The 17,833-nt window shown below is 42.0% G+C and overlaps 2 protein-coding genes across 18 annotated transcripts in view; one reads left to right on the top strand and one right to left on the bottom strand.

The window, feature by feature from the left end:
- The window catches only part of NFKB2 (nuclear factor kappa B subunit 2), a 41,746-nt gene extending 40,187 nt beyond the window's left edge, over positions 1-1,559 (top strand). For all 17 annotated transcript variants that reach the window (XM_087871858.1, XM_034424925.3, XM_034424927.3 and 14 more), the window contains 2 exons: positions 30-141; positions 226-1,559. In XM_087871858.1, the coding sequence (XP_087727984.1) occupies positions 30-141; positions 226-362 (249 nt within the window). In that variant the 3' untranslated portion in view covers positions 363-1,559. The remainder of the gene's footprint in view (positions 1-29; positions 142-225) is intronic.
- A 4,570-nt stretch (positions 1,560-6,129) lies between these two features.
- PSD (pleckstrin and Sec7 domain containing) overlaps positions 6,130-17,833 on the bottom strand; it is a 74,914-nt gene continuing 63,210 nt past the window's right edge. Inside the window, exons 12-16 of the mRNA XM_034424930.2 lie at positions 17,074-17,144; positions 11,138-11,295; positions 9,702-9,846; positions 9,329-9,472; positions 6,130-8,027 (exon numbers count right to left, since the gene is read on the bottom strand). Coding sequence (XP_034280821.2) covers positions 7,830-8,027; positions 9,329-9,472; positions 9,702-9,846; positions 11,138-11,295; positions 17,074-17,144 — 716 coding nt within the window. The 3' untranslated portion in view covers positions 6,130-7,829. The remainder of the gene's footprint in view (positions 8,028-9,328; positions 9,473-9,701; positions 9,847-11,137; positions 11,296-17,073; positions 17,145-17,833) is intronic.

Below are 17,833 nucleotides of genomic sequence, written 5' to 3'. Positions count from 1 at the left end.
TTTCCCTTTAATTTCTTGATTTTTCTCAGATTGCTGGTGGCAGCCTTGAAGGTCTGTTGGAAGCGCTTGGCTCCATGGGACTGACGGAAGGTGTGAGTTTACTGCAGAGATTAGAGACTTTTGACAAGCTACAAAGCGCAGGTAAAACAATACAGAGTATACAAGTAAGGTTGCAAGTGAATGGCGAAATTAAAAGATAGTGATCACCTTTTCTCTCTACCGCAGAGCTGAAGGAAGACAGTGCTTATGGTAGTCAATCGGTGGAAGCGGAATCTGCAGCTTTATCTGGGAAACTGCAACCTGCCCCATTGCTGGAGCCACCTTCTTCCTTGCCTCACAACCAGCAGGAGCAAGTCCACTGACACGAGATGTTCACCAGGAGAAAATTAGTATTTATCGGTTGCTTACGCAGGTGCCTCCCAAAGAGTCCAGGATACTGTCAACAGTGACAGTACAGTCACTGTACAGTCTGGGTCATCCCCATTTTTCACGGCTGGTCTGCTGCCTAGATCAGCCAAAGCCCCATAAATGTGGAGAAATGGGGTTGTGTAGTCCAATATCAAGCTCTGATTCCAAGCCTGCTCACATTGTAAAATGTTTTAACTATGGTTCCCTTTCCTCTTATAGTGAGGATTTGTTTGACAATGAAAGCTGCCCGGGTGTGGGGGTGGGGGCAAAATTAGATTTCAGTGATCCATGCAGATTGGGATATTATAAATTAGTTTAACCATTCTCTTGACTACAGTTTTAATAACTATTAGGACATGCCACTGTTCATGAGAATGCTTTTATCAGCAGTTTCTATACACCCTGCCGAGTTTTTTGGTCCCAGTTAACTGCTTCCTTTTACATTCCTTATTCAAAGAAGTCTTGCAGAACGCGTTCGATGAGGGGATAACTCAGTTTACTATTTATTGATGATTTAGGCTGCCCTGAGTTGTGTGCCAAGTAGGTAGCTATATAAATTGATTACATAAAATAAACTTGTTTTTATAGCGTTTCAATGATGCTAAGTCTCCCAATAAGAATAAACTCACTATCTTTGCTTATTGAAGCTCAGTTTGAAATAACTATTTTTAATTCTAAATCTCTTCTGGCATATGAATCTCCTCTGTTCAGAAAATTATAAATTTCACGGCCAGGAAAAAAAAAAAAAGCAAAATTGCTTAAGATCTCTTTTCTTGTTGCTCCAGGAGGTTTCCTTTAGCCGCGTTTTGATCTGGGAAAGGAAAAGGTACCGAGAGCAAGATGTTGCAGCAATAATAACACTCTGCCAGAATGAACAGTTTTAACATTTAAAAAGTTTTAGTCAAAAGTAGATCATGTATTGGCTTTGTAATGTAGATCTGCAAAACTTCCTCATATCTGTGTGCCTTTAAAATGTGGCTGAAATGAACATAAGATTGTAGAATAGTGAAGGTGAATGCTGGTTTCTTGTATTAATAACATTGTGTGACTAATTAACATGTAAAGTCAGATTAAATGTATGAAAATAATTGTACGTTACTTTGCATGCAGAATCAGAGATTTCCTGTGCTGAATAAAAAATTTTCTACCTCTCTTGCTTCATGTACTTTTTCACCCTTCACCAAAATGTTTCAGCTTGGCTCTGACATAGAAAATCCTTTTTCCTCACATTAGTTTTAACTATATTGCTTCAGTGGGCAGTTTTCTACCAGTAATTTGTTACCTTCCTTTACCTTTATTCCTTGTAAAGTCAATATAAACCTTTTAAAAAGAAGCATCTTCCCTCTTCATTTTCTCTGTAGTGACTTTTTTAATTTCCAATCTAGCAATCAAATCTTTATTTGGTGATAGAGCAGAAATCACATTTAATTAAAATAAAATAGAAGTTTGTGTGTACACACACACACAGTACTGTGTAAAAAGTGTTAGGCAGTTGTGCAAAAATGCTGTAAAGGAAGCTTTTTGAAATAGTGTTAATAGTTTATTTCTAACAATTAAAATGGAAAATAAATAACGAGAGAAATCCTAATCAAATCAATATTTGGGGTGAAGACCCTTTGCCTTCAAAACATCAATTCATCTAGGTACACTTGCACACAGTTTTTGAAGAAACTCAGTAAGGTTCCTTCAAAGTTGTTCCACCAACCTCCACCATACTTCACTATTGCCTGCGGACACTCGTTATACCGCTCTCCAGCCCTTCAGCAAATAAACTGCCTTTTGCTATAACCAAATATTTCAAATTTTGACTCATCAGTCCAAAGCACCTGCTGCCATTTTTCTGCATCCCAGTTCCTATGCTTTAATGCATTATTGAGTCGCTTAGCCTTGTTTTCATGTAATACGTATGACTTTGGGCACAATTCTTCCATGAAGACTACTATGGGCAGACATCTTTGGACAGTAGGTGGGTGTACCTGGTTTCTGATGGTTCTGTGCTATGGCACTGCTGGAAATCATCTAATGTTGAAGGGAAGTAAGCATGATGTGTCTGTCATATGCTGCATTAAGTTTCTTTGGCCGACCACTGAGTCTACAGTCCTCAACGTTGCCCGTTTCTTTGTACTGCTTCAAAAGCGCTTAAACAGCACATCTTGAAAACAGTCTGCTTTGAAATCTTCCTGGGAGAGACCTTGCTGATGCAGTATAACTATCTTTTGTTCCTGTGCTAAGTTTTGCCATGGTGTATGATGTGAATTGGTGTTTTGAAGGCAAAGGCACACCAAATATTGATTTGGAATTCCCTTTTTATTCATTTACTTTCTATTTTATTGATTGATTAAACTATTTCTATTTCTGAAAACGTTCTTAGTTTATAGAATTTTTGCACAATTGCCTAACACTTGTACAGTACTTTCTCCCTCTGTGTATTCAGAAATGTCTAAAAATATTTACTGTAAAATGGGTTAGAGCAGGGGGGTCAAACTCAAGGCCTGGGGGCCGGATCCGCCCCACATAGTGCTTAGATCTGGCCTGTGGGGCTGCCCTGGAAACAGTGAAGGACTGACACACGGTCCCTCTGCCAGGAAAAACGGAGCTCGGGAGGGCTCCGTGTGGCCCTCCCAAGCTCTTTTTTTGCTGACAGAGGGTTGCAGGTGGCTGTTGCATGCCACCACAGGCTCCCGACACGAGTGAAGTCGAGCTGGCCACCCCCAAGGTCAAACACAACCCTGATGCGGCCCTCAATGAAATCGAGTTTGACACCCCTGCGTTAAGAGTTAATCCTATGGCATAAAGTACAGACTACCGAGCAGTACTTCACAGTAGAATGAGCCAGACAGGTCCAATAATAGCATTTTAAGATAAAATGAATTATAATGGCTATGTATTTAGTAAAAAATGGAAATAACTTCTGGCATGCTCCTGCATGGAGGGGACAATAGAGCATAACATGTTCTGTCAATGCAATCATTCTACCACTGCATGGGCATAGTCTTTGTTGGAAGGGTAACTTCTTTCAGTTAATAACTGTTGAAAGGGCATTGAATCTGGCTAAAGAGAAGGCCCTTCTGAATTTTGGGATCATTTACGCACCTTCCGCCGTGCCCTCAAGACCTTTTTATTCCAACAGGCTGGCCTGGCCTAACCTCCCTTTTTAATTGTAAATTTTAAATTTGTCTAAAACTTTAGGGGTGTTTTAATCTGTTCCGGGCCAAATTTATTTAATTAGGTTTTTATACTGTTTTTAAATTTTGTAATCTCTGTTTTATCTCTTGGCAAGAGTCCTTCGGGAGTAGGGCGGTATTTAATAAATAATAATAAAATAATAATAATAATAATAATTTAAAAAAATCATGTGACTGAGCTATCTGGCTGCTTGGAGAGGGTATGCAGAGCGGCTCAATATGGGTGTTTCTTGAGCCACTGGCTGAAAAGTTGGCTTGCAACTGATCAGTTGGAGCACATTCATAGTCCATCAAGATGATGGTCATGAGAGCCAGAGAGCTGCAGTTTGGCTTGTATTACCTGGCTCCAGAAGCACTGGAAGGTGTTGATCATCATTAGAGAGGCCAGACTAACTGGAAAGAAAAAGGTCTTAAAGCCAGTGGCAAAAGTTGTGAATACAGGCAGATGTTTCAATTTTGAGGCAGCCAGCTTCACAGTGAAGGATTATTACAAATGCAGGGAGGTGCTTGAAAGATGTTTCTCAGAAATTTGGATTTCTTTCCAAGGGAAGGAATGACTTGTAGGGGCCCAACTGAGCTCCAAAACAGAGCTGTACTTGAATCTTAGCTGAGAAGAGTTTAATTGCTGCAGGTACATATGCTAGTATACTTTAGAAAAGTAAAAGGATTGTAAAAACCTGGTTTTTGTCATTTAATATGACATAGTAAGTATGAGATTTGCATTTTCCTATAGCTTGGAGACTAGATTGGAAGATAATCCCCCAGATAGTTGAAGACTTGCTTTATTACAGGGGTCTGCAATCATAAACACTCAAAGAGCCATTTGGACCAGTTTTCCACAGAAAAGATCGGGAGCCACAAAACATTGGTGGGTGTGGCCAACTCAACATCACCCACTCCCACCCAATCATATGACTTTCCCTGCCTCCCTCTTTCCCCTCCTTTCCCCCCCCTTTTCCATCTTTCTTCCCACCCCTTTTCTTTCCCACCATCTCTTCCCTTTCCCTCCCTTTTTGTTTCCTCCCTTTCTGTGTCTCTTTTCCCCTGTGTCCCTCCCTCTCTTTGCCCCTCTTTCTCTGTCTTCCACCCCCCCTTTCCTCTGCATAGGTGGAAAGGAACCCCTGAACTGGTGATGGGTGGTAGGAATCTGACATCTGGAGGCTAATGAGCCCAGGAGCGGCTCGCCAAAGATCAGCCGAAGACCATCACAACACTGGCGGCTTTGCAGGAAAAGCAACTGACATCTGGGAGGCAAGAGCGAATCAACAATGCTCTGCGTCGTAATTGGCTCCAGAAGGAGGGGCACCCATCTCCCCATTATGAAATGCGCTAAATTTCACTGCAGTGAGCAGGCCATGGAGGCAGCAATAGCGAATGCACCATGACAAAGGCGGAATGCTGTTTCAGCAAGTGTGGGGCACTTTGCTCCCACACTAAGGCTCTGGCCATCGCCACCGCGTAACAGCTCTTTCATCCCTCTGCTGCAACGGGGTGCCAGGGAGCCACAGCAGAGGGATGAAAGAACCACATGCGGCTCTGGAGCCACGGGTTGCCGACACCCGACTTAGAACAATTGATACTGTTTTAAAGGCAAAGAGTGTTCACACCAAATATTGATTTGATTTGGACTTTTCTTCTGTTCATTTACTTTCCATTTTGTTAATTGTTAAAAATAAACTATATACACATACATTCATACTGCAGATTGTCAGACATGAACTACTCACTCGATGTAAGACTCGGACCAACAATCTTAGCTTGCCACGTAGAGAACTTTGGCATGCTTTAAGGAGACTTCCCTCCACTTAATGTTCCACAAGGAGTTAGATCACAATGAGTACTGTGGCGAGTTCACCCATTTCAGAATCTTGTCGCATTTGCTTTCTTACTTTGATTTTCTTAAAATACCTCATTCACTTGCTTGATGCCTGAAGTATTAACTTTTTATAGAATCATAGGGCTTGAAAGCATTTTGGAAGTCTACTAGTCCAACCCCCTGCCCAAGGGGTTTTATTGCATCCCAGACAAATAGTTGTCTAATCTTTTCTTGAAAACCTCCAGCAATGGAGCAGCCACAACTTATGTCGATCAAATAACTGCCCTGTACCAGTCTTAAGGATTCTACTATAGGTTCCCATATAGAAATCTGTAAGGTCTTTTCTTACAGATTTCTTCTTTAAACAGGTGCAGCCTTATCCCAGTCAATCATCTCTAATAATTACTGCCACATGAGCCAGCAGGTATAGTATTTGAAAAACAACTTTACACAAGTTCTATCTCTTATGTAGGATATGCATAGATCATGAATCTGGGGCTAGTTACCTGAGCATTCACACAAATTGCCCTCCTTTCCCTCATACTTTTAATTTCAGGATAATTTGGTAGAGACAAGAATCATGTACAGGAATACCTGTATGAGATAATGGCTGCCCTCAACACCACCATTAAATCCTTGGGCATTACAAGGCTCCAAATGACACTTTTGTGTAAATGACAGAGCTACGTGTGTGAATGCAGAACTGATCAGACTTACAAGTAAACAATCAGACCTTTTTATTCGGTGTAAAACATGTAATTCCTGGGTTACATTGCTGGTACCTTGACAAGGAATGGGAGTTCTTTTTCTAGGAACCGCCCCATTTTGGGGCGTTATTAAGGTGTTTTTTTCTTAATGGCCATTTTAGAGTAAGTGCTTTTGTGCATCTGCATAAGCCAACATCTAAGACAGGCTTCTCTCTAACATCTGAAAGTTTTTTGAGAAAAATATGGTGCTTTCCACTCATTTATATTGAGGTGGTCAGTTATCTGTGTTTGAATCAGGCAACTGAAGCTGTGGATCCTGATTTATGGCATTCACAATAACACATTCTTTATCCTGTTTTCTGTAATACAGAAAGAGTTTGAAGGAGAACTGTAGATGTTTGAGCTGGTTTACTTCAGTAACTGAAGAAGAAACTGTACAATTGTTGTTTTTTTACAGTGCGCATAGAACAGAAGAAATCTGACGTATTTTGAGATCCAGTATTGGTTCTGTGGAAGTGGTCTTTGTCTCTCAGGTATTACCCTGCAATATTCCACTATATAGGGAGTTATATCACATCTCCAGAATTTAATGTGGTTTATAGTCTGCCCCAATTATCAGCTTGGTCCTTTTATCTTTCACTGCATACATCGTTGTCATCAAGCTTTGAGTCATGTCTTAAAGCCTTTTGAGATTATAAATTAAGGGACCAGGTTATCTATACAGGTGTTATGACCATACTACCTATGCAACCAATTGTTTAAGAGTTGGGAATGTTCCTGGACATCTGGAATCCCCCCCCCTCCATCTCTCTGAATATGCCCCCACCAGGCTCAGGCAATAGACTGGCCAGTTTTTCTACTACATAATCAATAGATTTTGTTCTGGTCACTCAAATTCATAAATTACTTGCAGAATCTAATTAGGCCTAAAACCAGCAGGCCCACTACGGTGTTCTGCTATGGGACAGGAGAATGGGAAACAGCCACTATCCCTGATTTTACCTGTTAATGATCGTTCCTTTTGAAGCATATGCAACCTCTGCCCAGTTTTGTAAGAGGTGAACAACTATCAAGATAAGTCATGATCCAACTTGTGCTGATGAGTAAATAACTAAGCCACTCCAAGAGAGCTGCTGGTGGTAAAAGAATTGGGATTCCAGGAAGAAGTTGCTCTCCTGCAGGCTGACAGTGCTGCATTGTTATCTGCAAAGGAGATGAAGAACCTCTGCCCCCAACACTCTTATGTAAAAATATTACTGAACGTAATTGTCTGTCTTATGCATGCCAAAATTACTTTTTCTACTCCAGTGTGATTCAGCATTATCCGGTACTAAAAACTGTAAAATATATCACAAAAATTGTAAGAAAAGGAAGGGAAGTAGTCTCCGTTCTTTCACTTTCCTATTCTTGGTTTTGCAAGAGATAGAAAAAGTTGGTACAGTGAAGCATTGATTAAGAATGCAGATCTGTTACTTAACCGTGGAGTTTAGTACTTTCAGCCATAAGCTATAGTCTGATTACTGGGAAGGCCGTATAATGTAGGACTGTAGTCATATCTTTCCACTGGTGAAGTTGATACAGAATTAGGCCCATTTATAATGTCTTCCCTTCCCTCCTGACCATGAGCAATGACAATTTGCAAATTTCTAGGACAGGAATGCCATTATCTTTGCCAAGAGCGATCATCTATCATCTTTGTTGTTTACTAGTAGCTTACTGATTGTTGCATTTTATCTTGGAACCTGTGGCAGCTGGCTCCTGGTTTAGGGGAAGGCTGGACTGGGACTCCTTGAAGCTGTCTTCTGAGTTACCCACTGTAACAAACAGGGTGGCTTCCAAAGCTGCCAGATCCTCAGAGCCAGTCTTCAACTTGGTGCGCATTAGTGTAGCATAAATGCCATAGCGTAATTTCTGCAGAAAGCAAAAAGTAACAGGTTTGGTGCCTCACTTGGCTGATGTGTTAATAACAGCTATGGACTAAAGAAAAGGCAAGGAGTATCACATAAGTAATCTGAATAAAATGACCTTATGTTTATGTTCTAGGGGTAACATGGGCATTGGAGGTAACATCGTGGCTTCTGGATGTTTTGGATTACAACTACCACAATGTCTCACATCTGACCATGCTGATTTCAGATTATGGGAACTAAAATCCAAAATATCCGGAGGATACAGATTCACTCATAAATGTGTTGCTTTAAATCTTAAAATCTTATTTTATTCCCATTAAATCAACAAAAGGGTTACCGTGTTTCCCCAAAAATAAGACTCAGACTTATTTTCTTTTGGGCCCCAAAATAAGTACCCGGGCTTATTTTCGGGGATCATGCGCGCACAGGAAGTGGCAACCGCACGGAAGTCGACTGCAGCAGGAGGTAGAGGGAGGCACACACCGCCATTAGGTGGGGTGAGAGAACTAGAGAATGATCTAATCCAAATTCTCTGTGTGTGTTGTGTGTGTGTGTGTGTCTAAGAGAAAGAGAGAGAGAGCGCACACCGCCGCCAGCCCTGGTATAACTCTCCAAGGTTGGATAGGATCTCTCTCACACAAACACATACACACAAACACACACACAGAAGTTGGATCAGATCACTCTCTTGCTCTCTGTCTGCCTGTGGTGGCAGTAGCAGCGCTTCAGTGCCTGGCTGGCAGGGCACTTCTCACTTGACTGCTTTCCCTCTTTCTTCTCCCCGCTCCTCCTTTTCCTTCAGACAAAAGCTGTGCTTTTCGTCTGTCCATGGCAGCGCAGTGCCTGGGATTTAACTTTGACAACAGGGGGGCTTGGGGGATGCTCAATCCCCATTCGTGGCATGGCAGAGAAGGCGGAAGGCAATCCCCCTACCAGACCAGGCGAGCCCGGCAGGGCTGGGGTGTGAAACCGAGCGGCGCCCAAAGCAGTTGAAAGTGTAGTGTGCAAGCCCTGGAAGATTGTGGGAAGTGCATGTTTAGAAGCAACGATTAACGAGAATTGCAGGCAACGCTGTCCCTTTAAACTACCGTATCTTCCATGGCTTGAATACCACACTTCAGCATTCACCAACTGTTTCTTCAAATATATTTGGCTTCAGCAAATTACTATTGGTGGCCTTAGATCAGTCCTGATGGAAGGGCTGCTAAATGAAAACATTTTCCCTACCAATCTTCTGCTACCATCTCCAACATTGCTTTGCAAATTCTGTTTGGATCTCGCTCTTTATCACTTTCTACTTACTTCAAATATCAGATATTCCTCTTTCTGCTTCAGTTCCTCATACTCCTTGCCTTTCACCTTCTTCTCAGGAAGGGAGGAACGATGCTCCAAGAGTTCTGCTGCCATGGCTTTAAATTTGATTTCATGACTCTTCAGTTGCTCTTCCTATGAAAGAATGGGAAAAAAGCTGCTTAATCTCTATTGTAGGACCTCCTACCATGTTTCCCTGAAAATAAGCCCTATCCCGAAAATAAGCCCTGGCCTGATTTTTAAATGTTGCTCTCATCTGGGCTTTTTTTTTTTTTGCATTAGAACGTATCTTAACCCCATTCAATTTTCTTTCAGAATAATACTAAAATCACTAAAGAATGAAGACTAAAGATGACCCACTTACCTGTGATAGTCTTGTGGAAGAACTGGGCAGTAATGGGCGAGTGAATTTTTTTTGAGATCCAATGGCAGCTGGAAATGGTGGTGCGGAGAACATGGCTGCTACCACATTAATCCGTGTGATCCAGGAATGCATTTGTTCTGCGTTCCTGGAGTAAGATGTAAAAGAGATTTATTTATTTATTTATTTAATAAAATTTCTATGCCGCCCTATCTCCGAGGCCTCAGGGCGGCTCACAACAATAAAACAACCAGTTAAAAATATAAAATACATAATATATAATTTTTATTAAAAACCCCCAAATCTAAAAACCCTCTCAGTCCAGATATCATTCTCTAAATCATATCATGGGCCAAAACAGCTTGCCAAAATTGTTTCTTTCAAAAAATAACTTGTTCTCATAACTGTACACAAAAGAAATCCCCATTTCTCTGTAGAAACCCATAAAACAATCCCAACCTCTTGAAGGCTGTATGTTTAACCATAAAATTTAGAAATGTTTAAAATGATACTAAGCCAGGGATGTCAAACTGGATTTCTTCAAGAGCTGGATCAGTATTGTAGTTCTCCTCCATGGGCCAGCAAGGAGGGGCAGAGGAAGATGGGACGGATGCCTCCTACAGCACCTTGCTGGCCAAAGCAAGACATGGGGGGGGGGTGCCCCCCCACCTTGTTTTGGCCTGAACGGCCTCCTGCACCACTTTACCGGCCAAAACGGGGCGTGGGGATATGTGGCTCCCCTGTACCTTGTTTTCGCCCTCCATGGCCTCCTGCATACTCTGCCAGCTGAAAATGGACCAAAAATGGGGTGCCCGAGTGGCCTGTTTTCTGCTGGCAGAGGCACTGCAGCCGGTCCTTTGATATTTCCAGGCCGCCCCCACGGGCCGGATTTAAGCACCCTGCAGGCCGGATCTGACACCTCTGTATTAAGCAAAGGGGAAGAACCAAAGCCCAAATCCACACATGTGTAAGAGGTGGCAAAATAATGTATTTTATGCTAATATGCTGCTTACCATATAGGTAAGCTACTGTTGGCTACTGTTGCAGTGATGTAGGGAAAATGGTAACATTCCAAATGGCCCTTAGTCTGAATGTGAAGCTTTCTATAGTTTTTAAAACCTGGAATTTTAAGGAATATACCAGAGATGCAGTGCTGCTTCTTTAAAATCTTTTTCTTTGTTAGGAACAGTCAGAAAGCAAAGGATGTAATAGGGAAGGCTGCATTCAGTGATAGACAAAGTTTAGCTGTGTTTCTTTTTCTGATATTATCTATTGTAATTTGCCTAAGCAAAAACAGATCCTTCTAATAATGTAATAAGTAAAATTTCTAATTGTACTTCTAGAGCTTTCCTTCTAATAAATAAAATTGATCTGCTGATAAATCAACCCCCCTCCCTCATTAGAGGCATCTAATTTACATTCTGTGCCCTCCTGCTTACTGGGCTTGGAAGAGGAAGACTCTCCAGTCAGCTGTCCTGAGGTAGAAAACGTTGGGTCTTTTGTTGTAATCTGATGCTTGGGTGGCCAGTGAATGATGGATGCTGATAGCATTTTTCAGATCTTCCTCGGCCAAGGCTTGGCCAGGTTTATATTCCTCCTGAAATACAGATAGAGGATAGATGTCTGTTATATTACTTTCCTTATTGATCCTGTTGTTGCTTTCTGTTATTTTCTATAAACTCCAGCAAGCCCGTTTACTGGCAAAATGTCAGCAATTCTCCACTATTAAACTTCAGAAGGTAAAGAAGAAATTGTACAAATCAAGCATATCATTTTAACCAGTGGTGATATTCAGCTGGTTCGGACCAGTTCGGGCTTTCCAGCCACCTGCCCTGGCGCTATGCCTTCCTATTTAGCCACATTTTCTAAGACACGCACATTTGTGCAAGCCGTGCGCATGCTCACATTTTCGGTGCACGGCGAGCCGGTGGTAAAATTAAGTGAAACCCACCTCTTATTTTAACATATATCCTTTCCAAAAGGAAAAAAAAAAAACATGCAGAAGTGGCCCTCATCCTACAGTGGATAAGCAATAGTTAAAATGATGATGATATATCCTTATCCTGTCATTTCAAAGGTGTATATGCTTTTGTTCCTGATTTGTTTATCTTTTAAAATAAGATACAAATTCTAAAAATTGCAGAACTGTAAAGTCAAGCACTTAGTACACCTCGCTCTAGTGTTTATCCTTATCTTCCCAGCGATGACACTGATTTGGGCAGTTGTATTGTTAATCCTCACTTACTGACCACTTATTCAGCATCCATTTGAAGTTACAAACGCACTGATGAAGGAGATTTACAAATAGTTCTTGAAGTTGTGGACATTGCAATGTCCTGCGGTTACAAGTTCATGATTGGGACACATTTGGCAACTAGTGTACATTTACAATTGTCATAGCCTCTTGTAGTCACATAATCGTCATTTGCAAGAAAGTCAATGGGAAAGACAGCAGGAAGTCATAGTCATGTAACATTGCAGTTCCCAGACTACAGTGTTTTGTTCAATGACCAGAGTCTGAACTAATATAAGTCAGTTCCATTTTATTATAACGCTGCTTAGCAACAAAATTGCCAGTCCCAATTGTGTGGTCAGTGTCAGCCAGCCTGCTGCTTGCTGCCATGGAAATGGGGGGAGGGGTCAGTGGAAAATTTTTCTTTGCAGTTTCGCAACTATAGTCTCGGCTTTGCTTATCTATCCAAGGTAATTTCTCCTAGCTTTGGTGCGCAGCAGTCAAGAGATGAAGCACTTGAATCAAAGACTTTCTCACATTTCCTGGCCTGGCTGGTGCTTGCCCTCTGCTTGCCTAGCTACCAAGGGGTTGGACTCTACGGTTTATTTCAATTTGCTGCTTCGCATGCTTTTGCCTCAGATCTTGCCTGGAACTTGTTGCATTCAGTTCTCTCCTAGTAAAAATACCTTTTCTCTGAATCTTTTCTTTCCTAGGAATTGGATGGAGGCAGCCCTGACAGTAAGGGAGGACTACCTAAATTGTAGCATAGTCCTACAGTCAGCTGCAAGACCTTCTCATGCCTTTAAAGACGGCTGAAATTTTATTTATTTATTTTATTTTATTTGTATACCGCCCTTCTACAACAGGACTCAGGGCGGTGAACAGCCATGGTAAAACATAACATATAAAATTTAAAAGCAATTTAAAAACATTAAATAATTTGGTTATCCAATTAAAACAACCCGGGTTAAAACCAATTACAAATTAAAAATTGAAGGGATGGGATCAAGCCAGCCCGGCTAGGTGAAAAAGATACGTTTTCAGGGCCGACGAAAAGTCCAGAGGTCTGGTATCGTGCGTATCTCTGGGGGCAGGTCATTCCAGAGGGCAGGTGCCGCCACAGAGAAGGCTCTCCCCCTGGGGGTCGCCAGTCGACATTGTCTGGCCAACGGCACCCTGAGGAATCCCTCTCTGTGGGAGCAAACTGGCCGGTGGGAGGCTATTGGTGGCAGAAGGCGGTCTCGTAAATACCCCGGCCCTAAGCCATGGAGCGCTTTAAAGGTGGTCAACAACACCTTGAAGCACACCCTGAAGACCACAGGAAGCCAGTGCAGCTCGCACAGGAGAGGTGTCACATGGGAGCGCCCTGTCGCTCCCATAATCCCCCACGCGGCTGCATTCTGGACCAACTGGAGCCTCCGGGTGCATCCCAGGGGGAGCCCCATGTAGAGAGCATTGCAGTAGTCCAGACGGGAAATGACGAGTGCTTGAGTGACCGTGCGTAGGGAGTCCCGATCTAGAAAGGGACGCAACTGGCGTATCAGACGGACCTGATAAAAAGCCCCCCTGGCCACGGCCGTCATATGCTCTTCTAAAGACAGCCGTGTATCCAGGAGGACGCCCAAGTTGCGAACCCTTTCCGTGGGGGCCAATGATTCGCCCCCAATAACCAGCGATGGCACCGGCTTGCTATATCGGGACGCCGGAAGCCACAGCCACTCGGTCTTGGAAGGGTTGAGTCGGAGCCTGTTTCTCCCCATCCAGGCCCGCACGGCCTCCAGGCACCGGGACATCACTTCAAGGGCATCGTTGGGGTGGCCTGGGGTAGAGATGTACAGCTGAGTATCATCAGCATACTGATGGAACTCCACCCCAAAGCCACAGATGATCTCACCCAGCGGCTTCACATAAATGTTGAACAGAAGGGGCGAGAGGACCGACCCTTGCGGCACCCCACAGACAAGGCGCCTCGGGGTCGACCGCTGCCCCCCGGCCAACAAAGATTGGCAAGGGGGCCAATGGATTATGGGTGATAGTTGTTTAATTTGCAAAATGTCTCCAGAGTGACTAGTCGTTGCCCCGTATAGCTGCTTGCTAGGTCAGACAGCAGTGCTCAAATACTCATTGGTTTAAGCAGATATTTTGTATAAATTGGCCTTGCAAATTGAAAGGAGAGATCTGAGAGAGAGAAAGAACTACGGTATGTCAGTCTGCAAAATGAAAAATGATTATTGCTCTTATAGGTAAGATTTTTTTAAATGTTATTTTGCAGTTGTGGAAGATGATTCCTTTGGGTCCAAGAAATTAGGACTGACTGTCCTAATCAAGTACATGAAAGAGCATAAACTCTGGCAGAAAAAAAATGTAAAATGACGATTTCTATATGTGTTTGGACTTTGAGCCAGACTACTATTGGTGACTGCCTGCATTAATCCCTCATTTTCTTGGCAAGTTTTTGGAAATGGCTTGCCTGAGGCTTGCCCAGTTCCTAGGACTGAGAGAGAATAACAGTCTAGCTGGCTTTGTGACTTAAAAGAGTCTATAACGGGTGGGTTCTACTTACCTTTACTACCAGTTCACAACAGGGCCATGCGCTACTCATGTCAGGGCGCCTCTTGATGTTACTCGTGTCGGGGCATCTGTGGTGGCCTGAGCACTTTGCCCCAAACAGGCTCCTGAGCTCCGTTTTCAGCTGTGATGGGACTCCTGCAGAGCCTCTGACAGCAAAAACTGAGCTTGGGAGGGTCACATGCGGCCCTCTTGAGTTCCATTTTCGCTTGCAGAGGCTCTGCGGGACAATCCTTTGCTGTTTCCAGGGTGTCCCCATGGGTCAGATCTAAGCACCCTGTCAGGTTCCTTATATATGTCAGTGCTGGGACGCTGACACACCCTACAGGTTGAATCCGGCCCATGGGTCTTGAGTTTGACACCCCTGGGCTACGAGAAAAACTAATCCAAAGTCATGTAATGAGCTTTTGTGGTTGATGGCAGACTTGAACCAGGCACTCTGTTACAGTCTTGAAGGACAATAAATAAAACATCACCAGTCTTGATGGTATCCAACAAAGAGTTCTAAAAACTCAGATGTGAAATTGAGCCTAGACAAAACATCTAATTTGTAATTCAAACTGGTCTTAGTGCCAGAGGACTTGAAAGTTTGTGTTAAGTAGGACCAGAATCAGTGGTGAGATCCAAATAATTTAACAACCGGTTCTCTGCCCTAATGACTGGTTGGGTGGTGTGGCCATGGTGGGCTTGCCCAGGGGGTGTGACAGGCAGCACTCGGCCTCCTGCGAGATCAAATGGGCGGGGGGCGGGGACGCACCGCCCCCCATGTCCCGTTTTGGGCCTAGGAGGTCTCCCTGAAACCTGGGAGTAAAAGCGGGCCGCACCGCCCCCCTCGCCTCCCTGCACTTACCTGGGAGCCAAAATGGGGCACGTGGGGACTCCTGGAAGGGACAGGGCCAGCCAGGAATTTAACTACCAGTTCACCTGAACCGGCCCAAACCGGCTGAATCCCACCACTGGCCAGGGTCCAAAAAATCAAAAGCTGATCAGCCTAATAATTTGGACAAACTGATGAAAATGGCACCAGAGGTAATCACAAAGAATTAACCTGGTTGAAAGAAAATCACCATGGTTTCTGCAAAGATATATCCTGCTGTACTCATCTCCTAGAATTAGAGCGTATCCAGGAATAAGGAGGAATGTGATCCTGTTGACTCTGTATGCTTTGAATTTTTAATTACTTTGACAAAATTTTTGATCAAGCTGTTTGAAGAAATTTCGCAGTCATAGCTAATTATGAGGACCTATCCTTTTATATTAATTGATCGTAATTGCTATTCACTCAAAAAGTTAAATAGGAATAAATGCACAACTTTCTTAGTGGAGGGAAATAGTTGTCGAGTCCATCAATCACTGCATTGGCACTGGCGGTTTTCAACTTTTTTGTAAATGATTATTTTCAGCACTGAGTTTGGCAAGTTTGTAGAAGATGTAATTTGAGAGGATCACAAATGGTATTTTTAAGCTGGATAAGTTAGCCAAATATAAATGAGTACGTGTAAATGATGAACACGGGACAAAAAGCTTAAATTTAAAAAAACTGATGTGGTCAGTGGAAAAAGACATTGAATCTATGTCAAATAATTTGCAACAGTTGTGAAAAGATAAATTGCATTCTAAAGAGCATTAGGAATGAAAATAAAAGTGCCATTGCATTAGTTTCCTTATACAAATTTGTTGTAAGTTAATGTGTGCATTTCTGGCTGCCACATTTGACAATTGATATAACTGAACTAAAAAAAAACACAGAAGGGGACAAGTAAGCATTTTCCTATTGAGAAAATGGAATTTAGGCTGGAAAAAGGGAACTCAGGAAAACACAATTTAAATATCTAAAATCATGCATGGCATGGAGAAAGTTAAGTTTTTATCTCTATCTTTAGAACAGTATTCAGAGTCTAATGATTCGAAATGGTTAGAAAGAGATTTAGAAGAGACAAAATAACCACTTCTTCCCACAAACCATAATTAACCTGTGGAATTGCTACAAGAAATGGCAATAGTTAGCAACTTGGATAATTTTAAAATTAGGGCAGGACAGGTATATCAAGGGCAATTAGTTTTGAGCTTAAGTATTGTCACAGATTGATTCAGTAGACCCATTCTTAAGTCGAGGTTTGATATTAAAGAAGCAGGAAGTATGCTTCAAGAATTCTAAAAATTAAAATGCCATATTCCACTAATGAAGATAGATTAAGTTCCTGGAATGCACAATTCACTGCTCATATCTTCCAAATCCGAGGGCTCTTGAACTGTGATATTCAGCCATATGTAATCAAATTATTGAAGAATGAACAAAATAAAGAATAAAGAGAGGGAATGCATGCCAACATTTTAATAGGGACTTATTTCAGAGAATGTCAGTGGATTTCTCTACAGTGTGATTTGAATGGTGTTTTAATATCTTTATATATTTTTACACAGCAGAATTTCTTAAATACTGCAATGTATGAATATTTTAAGGAAGTTGGGTATATCATTTTCACATAATGGGCATACAGCTGAGATTCCATTCCTTATGATGTGGAAGTGTGTGTATACTTGTGAGAGACAGAATGAGCAAGCAAGAAATACCTTCTGTAGATACAAGATCATTCCCTTTAGTATCCCATGGAAAGTCTTCCATCCCCGTTTTCCTCTTGGAGCTGTCAAGCAAAAGAGAAAGTGGGTAAAATTTTACTTTGGCAAACATGATAAATTCTGCTGATACCTGAACTGTCTTTGTTGGTGCCAGGGAAAAATGTGTCTATACACTCTTATTGTATTTTAGGGCTATGACAGTTGCAAAATACAGTTGCTTAAGACTTTGTGCTTTGTGTTGGTAGAAGCAGGTAGAAGCAGATATGTAAAAAAAAAAAAAACTGTGTATGAACCATATCCCAGATATGTTTGAAGGAAAGGAATTATCTCTTCCTCTATTTCCAGCCCATAAGTAGGAAAATGCTATCACTTGGCAGATGACACATATCCCTTTCCAATTTCCATTTTTCCTTCTGCTGCTGACCCTGAAACTGTTGCTCTGGCTTAGGTTTTTATCTGCATTCAATACAAAATCAATCCTCTTCAATAAGGTTCCCCATAGATGCCTAGCCAATAAATAAATATTTTCCTGAATTCTTTTAACTTGAAAATTAGAATCTTTGATATGTTAACAATCTCAATGAGATTGGGAGATCAACATAATCTGAAAAGAAGCCACATCATTATATTGTATAATTGTAATGTAATGTTGTCCTTTTTATTGTTTTTATCAAATACATTTTTGTCTGTCATGTTCAGAATAATTTGGGAATAGCTTTGTAATATTAATTCCATGAATCTGCACAGCATGGTT

Source organism: Pantherophis guttatus, chromosome 6, assembly GCF_059756535.1.
Source record: "Pantherophis guttatus breed Tessera chromosome 6, ASM5975653v1, whole genome shotgun sequence".
Taxonomy (NCBI): domain Eukaryota; kingdom Metazoa; phylum Chordata; class Lepidosauria; order Squamata; family Colubridae; genus Pantherophis; species Pantherophis guttatus.
This window is presented reverse-complemented; position numbering and strand designations above follow the sequence as displayed.